General features: G+C 40.8%; 2 protein-coding genes across 4 annotated transcripts; both read right to left on the reverse strand.

Moving 5' to 3' along the window:
* Positions 1-898: 898 nt before the first annotated feature.
* On the reverse strand, positions 899-17,216 carry erbb3b (erb-b2 receptor tyrosine kinase 3b). The gene is made up of 28 exons (XM_069688317.1): positions 17,014-17,216; positions 14,765-14,919; positions 14,452-14,638; positions 13,268-13,393; positions 13,118-13,180; positions 12,732-12,850; positions 11,261-11,402; positions 10,920-11,033; positions 10,714-10,831; positions 10,560-10,633; positions 10,100-10,190; positions 9,247-9,449; positions 8,806-8,938; positions 8,612-8,705; positions 7,070-7,227; positions 6,906-6,962; positions 5,199-5,340; positions 4,959-5,078; positions 4,726-4,824; positions 4,370-4,555; positions 4,113-4,268; positions 3,910-3,985; positions 3,639-3,785; positions 3,452-3,549; positions 3,192-3,368; positions 3,012-3,083; positions 2,412-2,703; positions 899-2,255 (listed from the first exon to the last, which is right to left on the reverse strand). The coding sequence occupies exons 1-28, from the start codon at positions 17,090-17,092 to the stop codon at positions 1,333-1,335; spliced, it is 4,401 nt and encodes a 1,466-aa protein (XP_069544418.1). The 5' UTR covers positions 17,093-17,216; the 3' UTR covers positions 899-1,332.
* A 2,775-nt stretch (positions 17,217-19,991) lies between these two features.
* arf3a (ADP-ribosylation factor 3a) lies at positions 19,992-24,577 on the reverse strand. Of its 3 annotated transcripts, none has more exons than XM_069688341.1 (5): positions 24,506-24,577; positions 23,185-23,356; positions 22,990-23,100; positions 22,561-22,685; positions 19,992-22,468 (listed from the first exon to the last, which is right to left on the reverse strand). In XM_069688341.1, exons 2-5 carry the CDS (start codon positions 23,330-23,332, stop codon positions 22,307-22,309), a joined length of 546 nt encoding a protein of 181 aa, XP_069544442.1. In that variant the 5' UTR covers positions 23,333-23,356; positions 24,506-24,577; the 3' UTR covers positions 19,992-22,306. The 3 variants fall into 3 exon arrangements, with proteins under 3 accessions (XP_069544442.1, XP_069544429.1, XP_069544435.1); XM_069688328.1 differs by having other exon boundaries at positions 23,185-23,367; XM_069688334.1 differs by lacking the exon at positions 24,506-24,577 and having other exon boundaries at positions 23,185-24,463.
* Positions 24,578-24,689: the final 112 nt, after the last annotated feature.

The raw sequence follows: 24,689 nt of genomic DNA on the forward strand, positions 1-24,689 counted from the left end.
ATTATTTGTATTATTATTTATATTATTATTATTATTTTATTCCCCGAGGGGAATTTTATTTCGCTACAGCAGCATACAGAAGCAATAAGATAATAATAGAATAATAGAAAAGCAATAAAAAAGCAGTAAAAAAAATATAAAATGCACACTATATACAGTATATACAGTACAGTATATATCTATATATATTGTATACAAACAACCAAGAAACACAGTCAACAGTGTTATTGTTGTGTGATGGATTTTGCCAGAGGTGAGTTATTGTACAATGTACAATAACATTAACATTACAAGGTACATATGCCACTTGTCTTTATCATATTCAAACTAACTCTCGGCTCAAATAAAAGCGACAGTAAGCGATTTTCTATTTTTGTTTATGTGTTTCAGAAGGTACCGGAAGTGATTATGTTTAGAAATTATGGAAACGTGGAAAAGATAGTACCGACTTGTATCAAAAGATGATCATAATTGTTGTTGTGATGAATTCCATTGGTGCAGCCCTCATCTATGGATTTGCATAATGCTTTTATGTGGGAGTTCACGATCATTTTTGCGGTATTATCCTCCAAAACTGGTTTGAACGAAACCGGAAAAGTGTTGAGGATTATCGCTCACATCTAAAATGATCTCTGATCTGAGCGCGAGCGCGGCAGCGTTGCGTTCACGTGCTTCCAAGTCCATTTCCCGTTTATCGTAGCAGCGCCAGTGTCATCAAACACAAGCTGGAGATGTGCGTTTCGTTTGTTTTCATTAATGATTAAAAACTGAAAACGTTTTTTTTTTTTTTTTTTTTGGATCTATCAACATTATAATGTTTTATTTTATAAATACACTCCCAAGAAAATGCTTAAAAAAAGACTACACGACACAAATCAGTCACTTAACTGATTGGATATTTGCAAAATAATCACATTTAATTATATAATAATTATATATAAAGCACAGAAAGAGAAACATGAATGGGTTATCTCACCTTACTGATAGAAAATTGACAAAACTGTAACTATGAAGCATTTGATGCCAGGCAAATTTTATATGCCTATAGTTAATTCAGGAGCTGCTCACCACAAACTTCGGACTGACATCACACAATAAGCCTGCCATGTTCTTTATTTTATGGCTCTGTACTGTGTCACATTTGCTTTCATAAATTATTATTTACTGCATAAAACTGAGAAGTAATATTCAAAGAGGGATTTATTTTAATATTTTTCCTCAAAGCTTTTTGGATACAGAGAATTCAGAAAGAAGTGGAAAACATTATAAAACAACTCAAATTTATGATAGGAACTTGCAACAGTTTCTATGTGTCTGTCCCAGTCCACGTCATTAGGTGCGCACAGCATCTGGCTTGAGGAACAGCCTGCTGTGCCAGTAGTCGGGGTTGTCAAATGATGTGTTGCTGCCAGGTTCCCCCATGCCAGCACACACCTTGATGTATTCCCCGATCCCTGCACACCTGCCGCCGCCCATCTCTTCAGAACCAGCTCTTCCCTTCACCGGGAGGTTCTGGTACTCTGTGTGCTCCCACCCACTAGGCACCACTGCAAATCCGGTCATTTCCTCATACTCCTCCACCTTTTCTCCCCCAGCTGTCAGCACATCTGGCCTGGGCATAACCATAATGCTCAGATTCCCCTGAAGAGTGGCTTGTTTATTTGTGTTGTGGCACTTCTCCTTTTCCTCTTCCTCCTTGTGCTCTTTATTCAACACCTCCACTATTTGGTCTGTTTCCTCTGTCTCTGTTGCACTCTTTGCAGATGTTTGACTCCCATGTTTTTCCCGTGCTGCTTCATCTACACCTAGAGAGTCAGAGCGCCCGATATCCAAGTATTCATACCTGCCAATGCCGTAGGCTTTCCCTCTTTGGTCATCCGAAACTTTAATCTCACTATGAAAGTCTCTGGAGAGCTGATGTTTCTCTATCGAGTCTCTTTGCTCTGCTACCTTTCCTTTACAAGCCTCATGCACTTGCTCACTCCTTACAGCTGAGATTGGTTTTCGAGTTTCTTGGCGTGCCATGTCCTCTCCAGGTAACAGAGCCATTAAAGTTGGAGAGGGTAAAGGGGAAATTTTTTGACAAAGCGTCACCGTAGGATCATCCCCTGGTGATGAGCCACTGTTGGTCGAACAAGGAGGAGCACCAGACTCTGTGCTCATGGTTTCATATTCCTGGGACGGATTTATCACCACCAGAAACAGATTATTCTTGAGTCTTGAGTTTCTTCGGCCAGAACTAGAGATTCTGGAGACTGTAAACAGAGATGAAGAAAAAAGAAGAATGGGGAAGAAGTTGTGATTATAAATTATTGATGCTCTAATTAACAGTACTTTTTCAAAGGCAACAAAACAACCAGTAAAATAACAGGACAAGTCAGCATGCTCCTATTTTACTGCTGGTTATTTACCTCTTTCTGGTGTACCAGGTGACCCTGGCAGGACGTAGCCATAGTGGTCCACCTCCTCTTCTTCCTCTGCCGTCCACCCCTTGTATGAGGATGGACTTGAAGCTGTTGAAAGCTTCCTGTGTCGACTGTTGGGCACACGAGCAGTACTCCTCTCTGAGCCAAACCTGGCCCTGTGAAGGCTTCCAGTTAGTAAACCCTCCTCACGCAGCTCCGCCTCCCTGCCGCTCCCTCTCACCTCTGACCTCTCAGGCAGCGTCCGCACTGAGCTCAGTCGAGACCTGTGAAACCACAGCTGAGACAGAAAAGCCAAGACTGCTATTAAAAATGAATCCAATCAGAATAACTCATTTCAACGTGCCTTACTTAATGAGGTAATGACCTACTGGCAGTGACAGGTCATAATATTGATTTTAATACTAAGGTATTCAAATCTTAAAGTATTTAAAATATTAAAATATTAAAGTGAAGCTCTTCAGAGTTACAGCTATTTATATCAACTTTATCACCTGTGAAATGCAAAGAATCCACTGGCATTAGACGTATAGGATGGGAATACAATATCTTTGCATGCATTTGTGTAAAAGTGTGTGTCTGTCACACCTGGCGCATGCTTGATACAGGGCTCGGTGTCATTGGTAGGTATCCAGTTGGTCCGGCCTGAGACGATCCACTCTACAAATCATGGAGGAAAAACTATTATGCACTGGTTGATTTGGCACTGATCCAGTGACAAAAGTCTGAAACCAGTCAATCTTTTAGAGGCAAGATGTGTTTGATTACTCTGTACGAATTAATCCGTGAACGAGGCAGACTCCAAGATGGAGAGTGTTGGAGAGGAGGTGTAGCCAAACCATCCTCCAGTCCCTCCTCATCTTGGTCGTCTAAATCTGCATCCAGGAGTCCTCGCTCTGATTCTCTTCGGTGGATTTCATCCGGAGCAGTTTCTTCTCCATCCAGCTGCAGAATAATATGGAATGTTAAAGCCCTAGTCTACAAATTAGAGCAACATTACAAAGTTATAAAACATGGGAGGGTCGCACCTTGATGACAAGATATCGAGATGGGTCTCTAGCCATGCGGGTAAAGTCATTGGCCAGTTCTTTGAAGGTTGGTCTTATATTTTCATCAATCATCCAGCCTAAACAGAAGCATATATACCAGTATTTAGTTATGGATAATGGTGAGTGTCTGAATTGGTGTGTGCATATGAATAATGTTTTGACTTACATTTAACCATGACCATGTAGACATCTATAGTACAAATGTGGGGCTGCGATAGACGTTCGCCCTTCTCCAGCAGACTTGGCACTTCCTGAGGCTGCACAGATGCATACGGCTCCGCCCCAAACGACATCATCTCCCAAACCGTCACCCCTGTCCAGGAATAGAGACGCCACATTTATAAATGCTCCTTCCCAAAATTTACAAACAGTACTGTTCAAGAGGAAAGTTAGTTTATTGGTACATACTCTGTAACACTTCTCACAAAGCCTCTTACCATAACTCCAAACATCACTTTGATGAGTATATCTTCGAAACAAGATGCTTTCAAGTGCCATCCATTTTATGGGTGTCTAAATCAGGAGGAAAAAAATCCCGACAGGCATTGTAGAAAGGTTTAAGTTTGATTGCATTACTGGAAGAGACTGAAAACCATTTGATAATTTAAAGTGCATATCAAACTGATTGAGTCACAGCAACCTTTGTGTCTGTGTAGACATATTTCTTGTCATCAGGATAAAGGAGGTCGGCTACACCGTAGTCTGAGATCTGGACCTGGTAGTCGTTCTTTAGTAGGATGTTGCGGGAAGCCAGATTCCTGTGGACCATGCAGTGTTCCTCCAGATAGTACATACCCTGAGACACAAACATGAATGCTCTACTTGAACTCTGACAGCTTATTAATGACATTTTGTTGTTAAAAAAAAAAAAAAGATTGCAATTCCAGCTGCACTCACCTTGGCAATCTGCACGCACCAGTTGAGCAGGCGCTGGGGGTCCAGGCTGCTCTTGTGCTGCCTGATGTGCTCCAGTAAAGAGCCCTGTGAGCTCAGCTGGGTCACCAGCTGCAGACTGGCACCTGGACAGATGCCCAGCAGCCTGACAATATAGGGGTGGTCCAAGCTGCCCATGGACAACATATGCTATACAAGAAACAAGACGGTTGTGAAATTTACAATAGTATATATTAAAAAATATTCATAATCTTGTGATTTATGAAAAAAGTTAGAGATACTACACATCCTACTGTATATTATATCACATTTATTGATATCTGTGTGACATTTAACTTTTGTTAGAGTGTCAGACTCACATCAGTGATCTCTGTGAAGGTCTGTCGGCCTGAGCTATCCTGGATGGTCTTAATGGCCACAGGTAGCTTCACTGTCTCTCCCTCTGGAGTCCAAAATCCCTTGAATGCAAATTACATGTAGCTGCAGTCACATGAGTTCATACAGGTCCGTGAATGTCGTTTAAGAAAACTATGGTAATAGACAAACCAGTGGATAATCAATGAATGTGTAGGAAATGGAAGTTGATAAATACCTTGTGCACTGCGCCAAAAACACCCAAGCCAAGGGCCTTGATCTTTTTCAGCTCTGAGGGTCTCAGGATGCGGGCATGAACCTTGGTGCCTTTCTCTCCAGGACCCAGTGGCTCAAAGCTCTGCCAAAAACAGAACAGTTTTTCCAGGGGGATTGGTTTCTTGGTGTAAACAAATGCATACGGCAATCAAATCAGAGGCAGCCTGTATGACAGCTCATAAAGTTGGATGGATGGTCTCACCTCTCCACTCTCCAGGTACCTCCTCATGGCTCTCTTGCGACGGATGGCGAGGCCCCGGTGGTACAGCACGCCCAAGAAAAACAACACCAGGCAGAAAATCAAGCCGGCCGGGACCCCTAAAGCTATGCCTGTGATCTGACCACTGCAGAGTGAAGCGGCGAGAGAAAGAGATAACAGTGTTGGCGATACAAGCTTAAAAGAAACAGGTTCAAAAGATAAAGTGATGATGTCAAGATTAAACCACATGCTTTAGCAGAAAGTGGTGGATATTCCTGGAGACCAGTGCTAAGGAGTGTATCAAGATGATAATAGCCATGCACAGACAGACAGAGATTCTGACTTTCATCACTGAGAAATAAAATGTATTCGACTTTGTTCGAGGCAATAAATAACAGGGATAGGCCTACTTATCGGCTACCTGTAAATGAGGTAAATTGAATGGGGTAATTTTATTTGTCATAGCCTCTTCATCTGGCAAACACTTTCTTTTTTAAGTAGCTTATTACATAACTTTTATGTATGACCAACACAGATGTAGTAGCAGGTAGAGAAATGGTTAAGGTTTATTCTGCTCACCTCTAAAAAGTGCAGATTGGTGGCAAAGATATATAAAAAGGTTGATATGGGGGGAAAAAAAGCTCTGAAGACAAATAATTTAACAGTGCACGTAGCTAAAGTATTTGTTAACTCTGTGGTAACCAAACCCACCCAGACTCCCGCACCTTTCACGGCCTATTGAACTCTGTAAAGCCCCTCCCACCAGTCTAATTGATTATGCAACAGATAAAATAAATTACATTTTCTCATCCCCAAAGTAGTCAATAATTTTCCAGAACAGAGAAAAAGAGATTAAAAACATTTTCCTTCGTAATGATCAAACAATGCCCTCACATAATGTACAAAGTTTATTTTTGCGCATCATCTTTACGTTCGTTCGTAAGAGCCACATGACCAATACGTCATTTAGCAGCTGATTGGACGTTTCTTCGGTTTGAATCGGAAAGCCGCGGGAACACACAAAGGTAAGTAGATCAATTAGTAACGGAGGTGTGTTGTTGAAATGTGTTTGAACTAGCATGTGTCCACTCTTGGATATTTACCAGACAGCCCAGAAACAGACGGATATTCCCTGTCTGCTTGTGTGTAAAGATTGTGTGGTTGTGCGTCTTTGTTAATGTGTATGTGTGTAATAGAGTGATCCTTTTGAAGTCCGTTTCGGACTGATTTCTCAGCAATAAATTCTTAATAATAAAGATTTCTTAAAAATGTCATGAGGCATCGGAAAGCACTCTATCTGCCAGGAATCATACGAGATACACAGACTTTAGCCTAAAATATAAGCTACAGAGTAGGCCTACATACATATTAAAAAGGTTTTGATTAGTTTTACACAATAAAAACAGAAACTCAACCTGATACTTCAGTTATTTTACAGGGAAGCGATAGAGGCAAAGGGGTCATTTTCATGATGTAGCCTAATCTGACTTTTCTGTCAGACTCTCTTTGTTTTTACTTGGCAAAAACATTTCCAAAGTTATGAGATGCAGGTTGTTGTTTTTTTGTTTTGTTTTGTTTTTTTTCTTTTTCTTTTTCTGATGGTGCTACAATTTGTGCTCAGATTGGCCAAATGGCAATTTAATTGAGTTGTGGAGAAATCAGACATCAAAGTGTAATGCTTTATGTTGACCAGCAGGGGGAAACACTCACCTACTAACGACCAGTCTCCCTGTCTCCAAACAGTCATTCAGTCCTGGGCCAGAGCATCTAAAACATATAAAGGCACAGTGATATTTAACAGTCAGAGATTCAATATTTGTGTCATTTCAATACATGGAAACACAGAAATATAAACACTTTAAGTCCAGTCTCACCCCTGTGTGCAGTTGTGGTGGCATGGTTCACACTGACCCTCCCTGTTGGGGTATTTGAAAATCAGCCCCCTCTGTCCATCATTCACTCCAGTGGGACAAGAGGACATGCAGTAAGGACCGTCTTGCAGGTTGGCACAAGCCACACACTCATCTGCACCCTACCGAAGAAAGAGAAGGGAAGACGGATAATATAGAGGGAAAATGGTGACAGTGAGACAGACTCTGCTGGGAAGCTAAACCAGCAGCGAACAGAGACAGTGTTAAAGCCTTTCAGTATAATTTGTACCCTAATGGGCAACAAGTGGCAGAAAGTCAATACTACATTTATTAAAGGAAGAGAGCAGTGACTTTGACAACATTTTGCTGAGGTTTATTGTCAGTTTTACATCGTACGGAAGGTATTACACAGACATGAAAGGTTACAGCTGTTTGAGAAGATTAAAAATCATTTCCATAGATCAGATGGTCATCATTTTGATTTTCTTTCAATCCACGGCAAACAACAACCAGTGGTGGAATGTAACATTGTACATTTGCTTTGGTACTAAACAAATTTGAGGTTTTTGTAATTTACTTGCGTATTTAGATTTTTATGGTACTTTATACTACTACTGCACAGCATCTTTTATGCAAATAATTTACTTTTTACTACAGTTGTTTGACAGTTTTAGTTACAAGTTACTTTTACACGTATTCATATCCCTCCTGTCTAATGAAAACCACGTATCTGCAAATGAGTTGATCAAAATGTTACTTTAAAATAATTGTTACTTTATGGGTTGAGAAAATTCTCTGATATTTCAAGATTAATAAATTATTTAAAAACCCTCATGGATGAGCTGGAAAATGTCACAAAGCTGAAATCAGCACTGTAGCTGGGAGCTCATGAAAAGCTGACTGTTTAGAGATACGTGGTTCTCACAGGACATCAACTAATGTAAACGTATTGCATAAACATGATGCATTACTGTAGATTAAACTAACCAAACCAACAGTACATAAAGTAGTTAAAATTAGCTCAACTATGATTAACTACAGCGGTGAAATGCACATGAACTCAAAAGTAATATTAAAAGAAAGAATCGCAGGGAGCATTTTACCACAAAATTAGTTATTTAACTTTTCATAAGTACATTTTGTTGTTAATACTTTAATTTAAGGGAAGCTTTGAATACAGGATTTGAATTGATTATTTTTACAGTGTGGTCATAGGATCTGATATGAATGGTTCTTCACCCCTGACAGCAACTCATGTTTTCAGTGTACATCACTTTGATTAGTTTAAGTTCAGAAATGGGGGGATACAATGAAGTCAGAGTTTCTTCTTTCCTCTGGATATTAAAAGTTGGACTGTAATAGGACACGGTTTGGAAAGATATTGGTGATATTAGTAAGACTGTTCAAGAAAACAGTGCAGCAGAACAAATTTAAAGAACTATTTTTGGACTCATGTTAGGAACAGGTTAATAGTCAAATGCCAGTGAGGGTTCATACAAAGGCACTGGGCTACAAACTCCCTGTATTATCAAATCCAGTGATTACCGGTCCGCTGCAGCTTGCTTTCCCAGTCTCAGGCTTACACTCTGGGTGACAGGCGACACATTCGCCATCAGGTCTTGCAACTTCCCTCGGTGCTCTGCGGACACAATATTCAGGAGACATTGCACTCCATAAAGGGAAAACGTTGGACACACAAACAACACCATTGACAAAAACATCAACATGTAACTACTGACCCGGAGTAGAAATTACAGCTGCCCACGCATGTGCCGTCTCGGCTGTAGTTCCTACAGGAAAGACACTGGTCGGGCCACGGGCCCCAGCAGCCTGAGTCTGAACATAGCGGGTCGCACACATGCCCTTCTGCAACTGCACACACAACCATGTGAGAAGTGCATCAGGAGCCTGCTTGCTGCAAAACATCAACCATTTTTACATTTCACTCAAACTCATAAAAGTTGCAAAATACAATAATAATAAAAGATGATGAAGAATAAATGTTTCTGACTGTAATCATATTTGATATATCGATTTGTTAAAAGTCACTGATTGTATAATGCTCCTTCAGCTGTTACATATAGCTCCCATTTAGTTCAGAGATTAACAAATGAAACATTTCATTTTGATTGTAGCAGAGTTTTTTTTTCTCTCTCTCTCTGTCCCCCAGCTCGCCTCACCACACTCTGCCAGCGGCCTGTTGTTGTTGAAGCTGTTGACTCGGACTCTGCGCCCTCTGAACAGCTGCGTCCAGTTTACAGTGTGGTGGTAGCAGAGGTTGGCGTTCTGACTGATGTACACACTGCCATCGCTGATTTCCCGGAGAGAGCGCAGACCCAGTGAGGTAAGAGTGTGGATGTGCATCACCATCAGAGAAAACCGCCTTTGGTTTGGAGGGTTGGAGGATTCAGACAAAAAGAGAACGGACAAAAAGAATGAGTGGAGAAATAGTTACAATAAAGCAAAAAAATGAATCAAACTTTGAGACACTGTTTTTTTTTTTATCTGCATATAATGTTTAGTTATAAGCCTTATAATGGCATACTGCTGTCTGGATGTCAGTGTTAATATGGGGAATCTCACTCACACACACACACAGATACACACATAGTCCATACATGTTCACAGCTGTGAAGCACGGAGACGGAAGAGAGCGTTAGAAAATGTTAACAGAGCAGCACTTCGAAAACGACAGACCGTTGGGTGTAAATTCACAGTGATAATAATAATTATGATAATGCAACACACTTAAACACGTCACGCAGATGCATATTTGTGTGGGGAAGAACACAAACATCAGAACCGTCCTGAGCAATAGAGCAGGTGCTTACAGCCTCACAGTCACTCGATCTGTCCTCTGTTTTTTCATTAAATTCTAATTAATATGTAATCATAATGACCTTTGTGCTGTTTAAATATCTGCTCTTTTCAAATTTAAGAAACTACTTGTTTTACCAAGGCTTTGCCTGATGCATATATAAACATGCTCCTCATTTTCAGTTTTACAAATTACTGCATTTAATCAAGCCTTACTTGTAGAGCGACCTCCCTTGAATGGTAGTGAGACTTGAAAAAACCGACAGGTCATTCAGCTCTTTGGGCCACGACTGGATGTTTAGAATATCTGAGAATAAAACACAGTGATGATAGTAAAGTATGTTTTAAGAACCATATTACATTGTGCATGTTATGATTGACTAATGGAAATTTTCAGAAGTAGAGCATATAACAGTGGATGAATAAAAGCTTTTTTTGCATGATTGTAGGTCTGTGGCTATTCAGTCACCTCAAATAAGTTTGTTTTTACAAGACTGTATCGTTTAAAGTAAAACTCATTGGAAAGAGAGAAAATCAGTCTTAAACCCACCGGGATACTTTAACAAATGGCTGAAACTATGTGCATTTTGGAGTTGAGTGTGCTAAAACACACAATATGACAATTAAATATTATTACCCCTAATTAACATGACCAAACTTTATTGTATATACAAACCTGTTATTTCCCTGACGGTGCGGAACACTTCCAACTTTTTGGCATCCAGAGGTGGGATGTTTTTAAAGTCATCCCTGTGAAGAATAAAACACACAATAAGAATCTGCAGACTGTGCAGCACTGCGCTCTGAGATCCTTCAACATATACAATTACCCGAGAATCCCTGTGACCAGGAAGTGAAGGCTGCCCTGGATCTTGGTACAGTTGATGAAGCTGTCAATGTTGCTCGAGTCTACAGTCTGTCTGTTCTCAGCGCCGGTGCCCTCACACACTGCAGGGATGAACAAAATCCAGCATTAGCTTTGACTACTGACAAATAAACTTGGCGTTGGAAGTGGAAAGTGTCTATTAGTTTCAACCTTTTGGGCAGAGTCCACTGCAGAGCTCACACTGCCTCTGGCCCTCTCTCTCCACCTCCATCTTGTCTAGTGGACAGACGCTCACACAGGAGCTGCCGTCCACCACAAAATGAGCTAAAACACAGCAGAGGAGATACATTGCAGCAAGACATGGCAACCACTGGCAATGTTTATTAGAATGATAACTTATTCCAGTGCTGATAAGGTTTTGCGGTATTAATGCTATTCTATGAGTTGCACAGGACACATGAAATAGTTAAAGTATGCGCTACATGGCATACGTAGCAACAAGAAAACCTGTTGAGTATACAAACAGACAAACACACAATCAGGTCACTCACTGGGGCACTGAGACACGCAGATTGATCCGTACTGGTATTTGGCATTAGGGTTGGTCTCCATTTGAAACGTCTGTTTGTTATAGATTAGAGTCTGGGGACACTGGGGGACACAGGCTCCGGAGTCGTTGAAATGACGACATGCCTTTACAAGTACACAAACAGACAATTACATTGGAGCAATTTCTTTACTAAATGCGATATCTATTTGTAAACACCAACATCACTTGTGTCAAACTTATGCCTCCTGAAGCCCATTAAAAAAAAAAAAAAAAAAAAAAAAAATCATCTTAAAGGAGCTTATAATCATGGTTTTTATGAAATTTATCTCATTATACAAATAATTTTTGTTTAATGTGACTTCTGCCTGCTTTCCATATTAACACAGCTTTTACACTGAATTTTAGGCATGATAGTTGCACAGATAGATGACATCACCCAGTCACTTTTCCACTTTGTTTCACACTAAAATATCTCCTTTAATATTGATCGCCATTAAATCTTCTACCGACCTTTTTGGCCCCCAGAGGTTGGATCTTTCAGATTTTGATGATCCCCTCATGTCGCTGAGAAGCTGAGATTTTTGGTTTTCAATGAAATGTATTGACCACTATTTAATGAATAGGTGTGGAATTTAATGCACAGATGCATGTTCAACTCGGGAGTAATTACAATTAATTAAAGTAAGGAACTTTGTCACCGTCACAACTCAAATTTCAATTCATTTTAATTAACCTGAGCTGTACTTTGTGTTCAATGCTAATAAACTGCACATGCTAAATTGACATCAGCATATTGGCATGCTAAAAGTTAGCATTCAGCTCAAAGCACTGCCGTCCCAGTACAGCCTCACAGAGCCACTAGCATGATTGTACACGCTCGGCCTAGTTTACTGTCCAGATACACAGTATTTTAAAGTCTGCTGCACCAAAATTTTCCATTCACAAGCTAAGTTGTTAAAAAAAAATCAAATTACATATTTTCTCCAAAACACTAATTTACTTGCACCAGTAAGAAAAAAAAAAAGTTCTGACGCACAACTGTATTACATACATTGATACCTTGACAAATATTACAGGGGGGCTGGCTATTCATGGAGATATGCATACTATAGTAAAATTACTATAACAAAAACAGTAGCTGTCTGAAAGACGCTACTGTTAATAAATCTAATTGTGCAAAGTTTACAATTAGGTGAATTATGGAATTTCAGCATTGACGTCCTTAAAGACTTTGACCCTTTACTATTAATGTATCTATATACTATATATAGCCTCTTACAAAGACTCAAATGGGAATTGAAGTGTGAAGAAGCAAATTATTTTTCTAAAAGGGACAGAAAGCAGTTTGGATTTCAACCCCTTATATAATTCATATTATGAAGAATATAAACTGACACTATATTGTACAAAGACTTCCTTTCTCTTGGTTTTATCAGCAAATTCCTATAGAGAGTCAAAGACAAAGCACTTACAAAACAGTCCACATCCAGAGGGCCTTTGCATCCTGCTGCACACTCTATGTGACAGCAGTCCCTGGGGCTGGTCCCAAAACAGCGGCCATTACACTGTGGAGCGCATACCGTCTTCGTCACTGAGACACACAGGAGAGACGGGTTCAACAGAGGTCACCAAGGTGTGTGTGAGCGTGTGTGTGTGTGTGTGTGTGTGTGTGTGTGTGTGTGTGTGTGTGTGTGTGTGTGTGTGTGTGTGTGTGTGTGCGTGCGTGCGTGCGTGTGTGTGTGAGAGAGTGTCTCCTTCTCTGTGTATTTCTGTGTGTCTGAGACATTCAGTGAAGTGAAAGAGGGAGGAGGAAAGAAAATCAGGGCGAAAAATAGAAGCGGAACAATCAGGCACTCACAGATCTGACACTGCTCCTTATTTGGCCCCCAGCAATAATCTCTACAAGATTTGTGGCACGGGCCTGAGAGAGAGGAAGACACAGAAAGAGTGCATCTAGGAAAAAACAATCTAGAGATCATTGGTGAAATAGAATCATCCTAATAGTGACCTCTCTCTCCGTTGTACTGGATGTCAATAGGAGCACTGTTGTCCCGGATGATATCTTGCCAGAAGATCCAGGGTCCATAGCTCAGATATTTGTTGTTGATAATCTGCACTCCTCCCTCCAGAATCTCTGTGATGAAAGGGTGAAACGTGATGCAAGTTACAGGGAGAAAACAAACAACACATTTAGCAGATGTTACAGTAACATGGCAGGTAGATCAGTTTATAATAATAAAGCATGTTTTGCTTTTGGGGTATTTTTTGACTTAATCACAATCCGGGAAGTAGTTTGTGTCAAAATTCTTCTGATAAATGCAGTTTACAAAGGCTGAAGAGGTTGTGTGCAGTTTTTTGTAAGTCTTTAAGTTTCCAGGAAATACAGTATAATGCTCGAGAGAAAGAGAAAATATAACAAAAACAAGATTCGGCCCTTCTACCCACCTCAGTAAGAGGAATTCAGCTAATATTGTAAAATAGCAAACTACATCTTAAGATCCAGTTGATGGCGGTTAAGTTCAATAAAGGCAAAACATAAGCAATTCTAGAAGTGAGTCCAACTCACAATCCATATTAACGGGTACCATTAATCCTCTGAATTACACATGTACTTAACTCTAACTTAATACAGCAGGCAGTCATTACAGAGCACTCTTGAACAGGAGGTTCATCAGGCAGAACCGGTACCAATTGGAATATTTAAACATACAGTATATAGTGGTTGGGATTGCAGATTTGCACATCATCGAAGAATTGACTTTTGGCCTTGATAGAGGTCTGTACTCTCCAAGTGCCCTTTTACTTAATTTATTGCTTTAGTTTGAGGGTCCTGGTTTTGTATTTGTTGATCTCCTGCTGCCTTAAAGTGACTTAGAACCTACACCTTTGCCTTCATTCAGTACCCGTGGATCTATACTGGTCCCACCTACAGCTCGAGTTGGCAACTCAATCATATGAAAAGCCTCACCACACAAGTTGACGTGATTGGTTCCTTAAGTTGTTGTATATGAAACCGTGGTTGTTTGAATCTGTTTTTCAGACATGCTGTCACTGCAGTTCCAAAACAGAGGTGTTTAACAATTGCATTAACTGATATTGGTGCTCATGATATGTCTTGTAGCATATTAAAAACTTCCCATGGACATATTATCAAAGTGAAAAATGGGATTTTCCCCGGACGGGATCTTTAACCTGTCAGATTAGTGAGCCCCAGCTGCCGCAGACCGTTAGAGCCGTCCTTTTGGTAGTTGAAGAAGACCGAGAGGGCAAAGCGTCTTTCATACAGGCTGTTTCCTCTGATGACTCGTAGCTGCCCCAAAGGAATCTCCTGGATGTGGTTCATAGCAATGAGTACGTAGCCAGTCACTTCGCGGATTGTCTGCAGGGAAGAAGATGATAGTCAGCATGTGAGACCACAAGGAAATGATTTGATCTACTTTACTTCTGTGGTGTCGTACAAACAAACCAGCTAAAAGACAATGGAGTGAAGAAGGATGAAGATTACCTTGAGGAAGGAGAAGTCCCAGTTGCTCTCAATCTGAGTGATCTCCAGGTTTCCCATGATGATCTGACAGCCATCATATCGGTCCTTGATCAGGTTGTACTGATTCTCCTGAGAGCCTGTGGAGCTCAGACCATTCTGCGTACCTGGACACACCTCTGACACACACAAGGATGAAGGATGGCCTTAAATTTTCTCAAATCTATTTTAAAACATTATTTGTATTCAAACACCTATATGTACATCAGAAGGGTTATTGGTCCCTGTCAATATTTGTCTTGTTCATACTGGCTACAAACAACCTCCTACAAAGTCCTCATTCTGTGTATAAATGACATGTAACGTCCAGTAAGACAAATCAAGTGATTATACTCCAAAGTTAGTGGAACAAAATCCTCTCCTTGCACTCAATTTTAGGAATATTCTAATTTCTTTAAGAAATGAATGAAAGCAAATGGAACATATATGACAATGAGAAAAGTAAAGAATACACCAATAGCCTTTTAAAGCTGAACAAATGATGAATATAAGTGCTTTGGGTTGTTTTGTTTCTTCACTGGTCATGTGTTTGGTGAGTCTCCCTGATGCTGTGTGTGCTGCAGAGTTTGAGATGAAGCAGAATGAAACAGGCAGGCTGTAACTGCGGTACATGCAGCAGTCCAGGCCCGAGGCTGATGGAGAGGAGGGCGAGGGTCCAGGGAGCAGGGTTTTTCTCAGACAAAGTGGCTCATTGTGATAAAACTATAAATGTGGACAGTGTGTCTCACTGAGTGAAGAGTGATGCAGTGACAGACAGTGCTTCTGTCTGTCTGTCTGTCTATCTGTGTGTCTGTCTATCTCTCTGTGTGTGTGTGTGTGTGTGTGTGTGTGTGTGTGTGTGTGTGTGTGTGTGTGTGTGTGTGTGTGTGTGTGTGTGTGTGTGTGTGTGTGTGTGTGTGTGTGTGTGTGTGTGTGCGCGCGTTTGTGTGTGTAGGGTGTGTTGCTGAGATCATACCAAAAGACAAAGGGCCATGTGTGAGTAGGACATTCTGGCAGCGGGGAGGGAAATATCGTGAACGGAAAGAGATATGCACACCACCTCTAAGTGACCAACAAAAATTGTGGCACTGGCCCTTTACATGCAAAGATTAGACACCTGCAGCAGTCAATAAAAGTCACATTTCATGTCCTCATTATGACCATGCAGGTATAAGACAGAATCCTCCACCAGCACAACTATAGTGAAGTTGATGAACTCAAACAACCTTTAAGGCTTGTTGCATGTACTTTCAAGGGTAAGAATGGAGAGTTGCATGTTGACAGTTGACTGTAACATGTCGTGTCTTCATACACTTGTTTATTTGTGCATGATTCTCCTAAGTAAACACTGACACTGAGTGGAGAGCTAAACTAATCTGGAAGAGCAGCATAAGACATTTTTACTATTATGACTATTAAAACTCGTATGCACGCACAAAACACATGTATTTCAAACTTAAAATTACCTTTTAAAACCTTAAAACTTTAAACTTTTAAAAAGGTGATTATTTAGGTGCATTACTTTATCATTGCTACTGACATTATCTTACTTTAAATCCCCCTATTTAGCATTTCAAAGCAGTATAAAACATTTGATAAATGCCTCAATGAAAGCTGGTGAATAAATGAATAGGGGAATATAAATATTAAAACAGTTGTAATATTATGAAATATGTCTTCATAGGAAGTTATAAATGTTGACAAATACTGTACTGTGCATTAATGTCCTTGTAAGTGCTGACAACCACATTATAGTGTAACACAAACCATGTATTAAATGTGTACAGTGCTCACACAGTTAACAGTAAATAGGGGCAATTGAGGTAAAGTGTTACTGTCCTCTCATACAGTCTATGTGTCCTCTGTGGCTTTTTTTTTTTACAACCGTCCTGTTATTTATCGTCGAACATCGGTATTATTTATCACTACTGTTAAACAAGTGGTGATATGTTGTTGCAGCCTTGATGAAACACAATAGTAAAAAAGCTCTCAAGGAAGAGAACAGAGAGTGTTGTGTGATCTGAAACAAAGAAAAGGAGGGTGACAATGATCCTCCTGACAACTCTAAATATGTTATTAATCATTCTACTCTAGTCTAGTTTAGTCTATTCTGTTCCACAAAACATAATGCTGAAGAGTAACTGCAAACAGGTGAAGTTGAGTGAAGTTGAGCTCTTACAATAGCAGAATCAATCAAGACAAAGTTTTTGATATTGAATTATGAATTCTCCTACCTTCGTGCGTTTGGGGTGCTGCTGCTTGTAGCTTCCACAACAAAGTCATGCACAGTAATAAGCCTCGCCACTGATCCATGTTGATGTCGAACCTGCTCACCGAGATATCAGCATGTCACACGGGTTTAGGTAGTCGTCCAAACAGTCAGTGTTGGGAAGGTAAGCATAAAAGTACAAAAGAAAATATAGAAATAGCTAAAAAAAAAAAAAAAAAAAAAAATATATATATATATATATATATATATATATGTATAAAGGCTATATCAGGGTTCACAATCTGTTTCCTTAAGAAGAGGGAAAAATATCCAAAACCATGGAGTCAAAGTGAAGAATAAATGCAGCTCCGTCCTCAAAACATTAGAAAGAAGAGGAGATAAATCACGCAAATCAAGTGCAAAACTGAAAACGACGAACAAGTTGTAGTTTATTCTGCTGCTGGGATTTCCCTCCCTGGGAGGGTCGTCTGATTGGCCAGGAGCCCGATTTATTCACCAATCAGAGGTCGGTCCGTCATTTCCCCCCCCTTTTTTTTTTTTTTTTTTTTTTTTTTTTTATTATTTCGAGCTGCAGCCAGTCGTTGCACTGAACAAACACGAGAAAATTAAACTAGATTTATGAGGAGTATTTTAAAATAGATGCCGACTTAATGTATTCTATTTAACCATATCACAGATGTAAACCTCAGGTACAAATCCCTAACATGCAAAAGTTAAAGATTAATAGTGTGTAAATTAACGGACTTTTAGTTGAATACCAAAATTGTATTTTCTAACAATCTTGTGCATGTGCACCAGCGTGAACATCATATATATGTGTCATTAGAGTCCAGTTGTTTTGGTTTTACGCTCTCAGCTGCTGTATGTGGAAGCAGCGCTGTGGTCTCCCAGTCAGCACCCAGCGCGCTGAGTGGCCGCACTGTTCCCCCCTGTAAAGAGCAGTATTGTCCCCACAGCCCTGTCAACTGGTTAATCACTTCTTTGATGCGTATGGAGCAGCCTGTCACAATGGGAACATTGTCAGATAGCCCAATGACTTCTGAACCCAAAACAAGAACATGGTTAATTTGAGAAAATGGCCTCTGAGCAGTCAAGATTCCTGAACATTAAGCTGTGCATGAAGAGGGGAAGGACTATAGCCACTAATGGATGGATATCAGTAACTGCTTCTGACAGATGTACTGTTAATTATTTATTTTTGAATGAGAGAGGGAGATAGATGAACAGTCCCTAGTTTGTTTGGAAGTATCCTTGTGAGGGAAAATTGAACACAGTGCGAATCAAATGATGTTTTACTAAACACGATTTTCAATAGAAATTTGACTCTGATGCAAATAAAAACCACTAGGAAATTATACAAAGTGTAAAAAATAAAGCATTTTTACTGGTATGAGTTCACATTCATTATTGTAGTCATTAATGAACTATAAACTGCCCTCCCTCAGCAGTTTTCTGTCCAGCAGGTGGCGACAGAGTCTGAGAATTGGCTGTGAGATATCAGAGCTGCTGCACGGCCTGTGGAGGGTGGACTCAAGACAGTGTTTGCAAATACTAATTTTGCATAATTTATCAGAGGTTTGGGCCAATCTTTGCCATGACCGGCTGCCATTAATCCAACTACACACAGAATGATGGAAAACTTTACAGAACATCTGTAGCCAACAAGCTTGAAGAAATTTTCTCTTGAAAACTAAATCAGCTGTAACATAAACAGCAATCAGTGTTTAATTTTCACTCTAGTGAAATAGTTTAAAATATTACAGTGGCAACACCAAACCGTAAAATTTGTTGAGATTATTTTCTCTGTTTTGACAAGACGAGTGAGTTTGATTAAGGCTTGATGATTGCTGCAAAGTTTGGCACTTTCACAGCGCCACTACGGTGTCAGCCTCCACGTCATCCCTGGTGGCCCTGTCCCTTCTAAGGCAAACTGTGAGGGGTGCCTGCTGTGGCCTTTTGCGGTTGCCACTCCCTTCAGAGATTGATGAATTGATTGTGGGGCTGCTGCCAGTGTGTCTGTGCCCTGGGCGAAGGTGTCCCGGTTACGGGTGGGAATCCCAGCTATGGCATCCGCCCTGGGGCTACTATTGTAGCTGTCCTGCAGGGGGCCTTGGGGGCTGGTGGCCCTGGGAGCAGCTCTGACTCACATACTGCTGTCACACCCTTGGAGACACAGCGGCACTCTCCCCGACATGAACCTCTGATTGGCTCAGACAAAATGACTCTGTGGAGTGCAACAATTCCACAGGGAAACTACCTGATTGTGCCAAACTTCTCTTGATGACAGCAGTTAGGAAAGGACAAAAGAGAAAGGCGATGTAGAGCCATGTCCTTCCCACCTATTTGACCTGCTCTTTCCCTGCCTCTGTCCACCACGACATTTTCAACAAACAAGCTCGTAATGTGTCCTGTTATTTAATCTGGCTTCAGTCTCAGTTGGCAACTGGTGCAACAGTTTGCTGATGTAAAAATTAATCATGAAATCTGAATTTTAACTACGTTTGATGTTTAATTTATTGACATCTCACTTGGATATTTGACCTTCACTGTGCAGAATGAAGTATGTGCAAAGTTTGACACATCAAAGCTGTTTCACATTTATCTGCTGTGAATGAGAAAAGTTCCTCTGTGCTCACCTTAAATCTGAGTTCAACACAAGAGGATATTGTGACATTGCAACCAGTTTACAATGTACACATGTGGAATTTGAAACTTCCAGTGCACATTTAAAATGAATTGACAGTGAAGTAACAGACACCTTGTGTCAAGTGGCGAACGTTTTCCAGATTTGTAGGTGCATGTTAACTTATCAATGAGGGAGAAGTGGATACAATTTATAGAGATCTATCAAGGAACTTAAAATTGTGTTGGATCAAAATGTGGGAAAGGCTGAGATCTAACCAAACACGCATATAAATGAGCAACCAAAGTGCGCAAGAGTAAATAACTGCATGAGCAAAAATGAGGAAGGCAAAGCAAATGTATGTTTTGGTCTTTTTATTGATCGATGAAGTGCCAGGAATCATCAAGTCATTCAACACTTTTGTACCGGTTTGTGTTGTTTTTATTTCTTCCTCTTGATAGTCTTCTACTTGTTCATTTAAATCAATTCATTTTCAGTTTGTTTCCTTTCTGAAAACACATTAATATTTGGAATGTTGTGCTGTGCAGCCTCGTTTTTCTCAATTTGCAAGTTACCGTCTGCCAATCGTCTCTGAAAGAGGGATGTTTAGCCACAACAGTGCTGCGAGTGCATCAGTGTCACAGATCAGTGGTGAGATACTTGAATGCTGGACATTCCTACATACAAACCTGTTATCAAAGAGAAATTAACCACGGGCAAAATAAGGCCACAAAAACAATTTTTTACACCAGAATAGAGGGCACATCACACACACACACACACACACACACACACACACACACACACACACACACACACACACACACACACACACACACACACACACACACACACACACACACACACACACACACACACACACACACGCACAAGCTGCTGTCAGTTATAAATATTTGCCAACACACTGAGCCCAATATCTACAGGCGCATCAACAGCATTTTCAATTTAACTGCAAATACCATGGTATACTTTTCTTGTTACATAAAGATATATACAGTTGCGCTGACATAGAAAAGCATGCTTTTGCATATTAGAAGGTTGTTCGGTAAACTTTACACTGAATCCATAACATTTATTAGTACAGCATTGTTCCAACCAGCAGAGATTTCGACTAACAAATATAGTCTGAAGAAACAGGCTATTATAATTCACTTTTATTACAGATCTTGTACAGTATTAACATGCCTCATGATGCAGTATTCCTATCACCCTCAATCTGTTTTTTCAAAGTACGTGTTTTGTGTGAAAACTCAAAAAGACAACTGCCAGATCTAGATAGCAAATTAAGACAAAACAACACTAAAATCAACAAAATAATGAAACACTGCAAACACCAGAAACAAAAAAAAACAGACGTTATATTTTGTCCACGATAATGCATCTAGAATTATTTTGTGCCTGACACGACATATTTGGTAAACACAAGAAACACGTATAATGTCACGCCAGTTAGGGATGAATAAATCAGGATGACAAGCGATGGTCGTTCTTTTGACGGATATGGTGCAGCTGTTCGCACACACTGATTTAAAAAATAAACATTCGAAACCGTGTAAGCTCTCTAATATTTTCAATCACATGCTGTGCTGCATCACTCTCCACAGGGCAGGCCAATAGCAGCAGCATTTTTTTTTTCTAATTCACAGAGCTGGTTGAGTGTGCCTGTTCTGTCATCTGTATCAGTTTAGATATCAAACCTCGCTGATGCCAGACAAATCGTTTTAACCCTTTACCGAGCCAGGCAAGTCGACTAAGAACAAATCTTTATTTACAGCAGCGGCCTGCAGTAGTTCACAGCTCTCAGGCCCACGAGCCAATACTGGGATATCTTCATGCAGATTGGGAAGAGGTAATGTACAGTGATACCGGGGCTTCTTTTTTTCCACCTGCCACCATAGCAGTAAATGTACGTTGCAATAAAGGGAGAGAAACCATATGATGCACTTAGAAAATAAAATAAATAAATGTTGACAAAAATATATTGTTTAAGACTATCCAGCATGTCAGCATAATTTGTGTTTGATAAAAAATAAATAAAATATTCAAATAAAATCTGAACTAACTGAAGTTTTAAATTAAATAATAATAGAGCTCTTAAGAGTCTTATTTGATAGTAGTAAAAACCTCTGTGTGGACAATAAATTACGACATTACATTTATCTGAGTATACTGTTTTTAAACATTGTGATAGTATTATGACTAGTTAATAGTACTCCCATTATACTATTATGACATTCTTTATAATTTACAAGTTTATCTGAGGGAAGGCTGCTAGATTCATCACATTTTCTGAACAAATAAAATGTCCGTGAAGGTCAAAGGTCATACACTGCAATGTAAGGGAAATTCATATACCTTTACAGTATTATTATACTAATATATTCCTGTATTTAGTTTATATAATGTAAATCATTTCGGTTGACTTTGACACCATTTGTTTGTAAATGATTGAAAATTCTCACCACAGATCCAAACAAATTAAATCAATCAAAGGAAGGAAATAAAATAGAAGTATTTGTGGGGGAGAAAGCCTTTGAGAGTCACCCCCTGGGAGCTTTTCAGCATTTCCTCTCTATGTAAACACAATGGATCCACTATAACCAATACCTGGAGCTGGCGCCCAGGCCCTTCCCCTCTCCACTGACCAGGCCCTTCACTTTTTGTTCTTCAGCTGATTGGCCAGCCAGTCCAGGCCCTCGTAGAGGCCGTCTCCACTGGTGGCGCAGGTGGCCTGAATGTACCAGTTGCGGTGACGTAAGGAGTGCAGGCCCAGCTTGTCTGTGATCTCTGCAGCATTCATGGCGTTGGGCAGGTCCTGAGCACAAAAACAGTATCAGTCAGGGGGGCGTCAGTCAGGGAACGGGTGAAAATAGGCAGAAAGAAGGGAAGATGGAAGAAAGTCTGTACCTGTTTGTTGGCAAAGACTAGAAGAACAGCATCCCGCAGCTCGTCCTCCGCCAGCATCCTCATCAGTTCCTCCCGAGCTTCATTGACCCGCTCACGGTCATTGCTGTCCACCACAAAGATCAAACCTGCAGCAGGTCAAACAAAACCAAACCATCAGCTCTCCTATACCAGACTGAGTTTCATCCCAGTTTCTAACAATATGATGACATCATATTGAAAAAAAAAAAAAAAAAAAAAAAAAGTTTAATCATTGTCCAGGCTTTCAATATGACTAAGATGATGATAATTTGAAACAGTTGGAGCCTGTATGCAGATGATCTCATCTAAAGCATTAGTCAGGTGTTGGGGGTGATAATGTGCTGCAGGACTGGAAAGGCCTTGTTAATTCCAACATGGTGTGTCATCTTTAAGGCTGTTGGTCTGGCTTACCCTGGGTGTTCTGGAAGTAGTGTCTCCAAAGGGGACGGATCTTGTCCTGGCCACCCACGTCCCACACAGTGAAGCTGATGTTCTTGTACTCCACTGTCTCTACGTTGAAACCTGAATAAAAAGCAGATCAAAATGAGTTTCATGAAAAAAAACCCTCCTCTAATGCTGACAGACAGGGACTCTGTCGTCACTGACCGATCGTGGGGATGGTGGTGACGATCTCCCCCAGCTTCAGCTTGTAGAGGATGGTGGTTTTCCCGGCAGCGTCCAGCCCCACCATGAGAATCCTCATCTCCTTCTTGCCTATCAGGCTCTTCAACAGGTTCCCGAAGATGTTTCCCATGGCGACCGGCGGCTCTCACCTCAACTAAAACAGAACTGTTACACATGGCAGCTGAAAAGGACCGCTTTCTATACGTAGCAACACAAGCAGCCGCAACAAACTGTGAACCACATCTAGAAAGTCCAAACCACACACACAAAAATCATGCGGTGGGACAGTAGCTCTTCAAAAGCAGCTCCCGGCATTACCACCTCGTTACGGCTCGAAGCCACCTCAGAGGAAAGCCAGTAAAAGCTTACTTCACACCTCGGCAGGCAGCTGACCCGATTTAAAGGCTGTTGTTTTACGCTGTGACAGCTCACTGGGGAAAAGCGGCTGCCACACTGGATCTCTGTTATGTGGATCAGCTTTCATGTGGTGCAGGGTAACCACCTTTTATGCTGTTTGCTGGCAGTTGAAGAGATGCCGGAGTAACAATCAATTGATATTACATTATATGACACATAACCTAAAGCTGCAAGGATTATACACTGTGGTGCATACAGCCTGTAGCGTTTGAATTTCCTGCGGTCCTTCAGGGTATGGACCCTTTAACAAGCTGTCAACTTGTGCTACTTGTGAGGTGCATTTGATGTCAACAGGGGCATTTATATCAGCAGAAATGCCTTCACAGTCTTTGTGCCGCAGTGGAGCATCTGTCTTTACTACAGGAAGCGTTGAATTTTTTTTTTTTTTTTGAATGACTGATCATTTAAGCACTTGTAAGGGACGACCAGCTACGCATCCATTCATTTACACGCACAGGTTGCCAGCTTTGCCCGTTCCAGCTGCAGTGACCGCACATCCATGTACATCTGTCATAATGCGAGGGGAAGAGAGACGGCTGATGCTGCAGTCCAAGCGGCCGATGAATCTGATAACAAATTACGCTTATAATAGCTGGATATAATTATTATTGGAGCGTAGTTTGCCAGCAGTGATATTTGCTCGCGTCTTCGGTAATTAAGGCAAAAAAAAAAAAAAAATCTCCGGGTCAATTTGTGCGCTATAATCCCCTCGTACGGTCACGACAAACGCACCAGTCGGCCTCATGTCGTCGGTTAGCGGCCGTTCATTCGCCAAGACGACGCGTCTCGAGGCATTAAAAAAAAAAAAAGGGCAACACACACCGCCGCGGTCACCTTTAATGCGTGTAATGAGCATTTTCACCGTTTACATCTCATTCACACTTACCCGTCAACGGCAGGCAGCAGGACACCAGCTGGATTCAGGCGGAGGGCTGGATGGTAGTCTCGCGATGCTTGACGGCTGTGGTAATGTTTGCTCTCGCGGTAGTTGGAGCCCCATGAACGCCTCTCTCACTTGTCATCCCCGATGACTTGTTAAAAGCCAGGGGCACTAGCTGGCTAAAATTTTG

Source organism: Brachyistius frenatus, unplaced genomic scaffold (assembly GCF_029030835.1).
Source record: "Brachyistius frenatus isolate BFR_SWC_R1_liver_20210118 unplaced genomic scaffold, ASM2903083v1 Contig_6, whole genome shotgun sequence".
NCBI lineage: Eukaryota > Metazoa > Chordata > Actinopteri > Embiotocidae > Brachyistius > Brachyistius frenatus.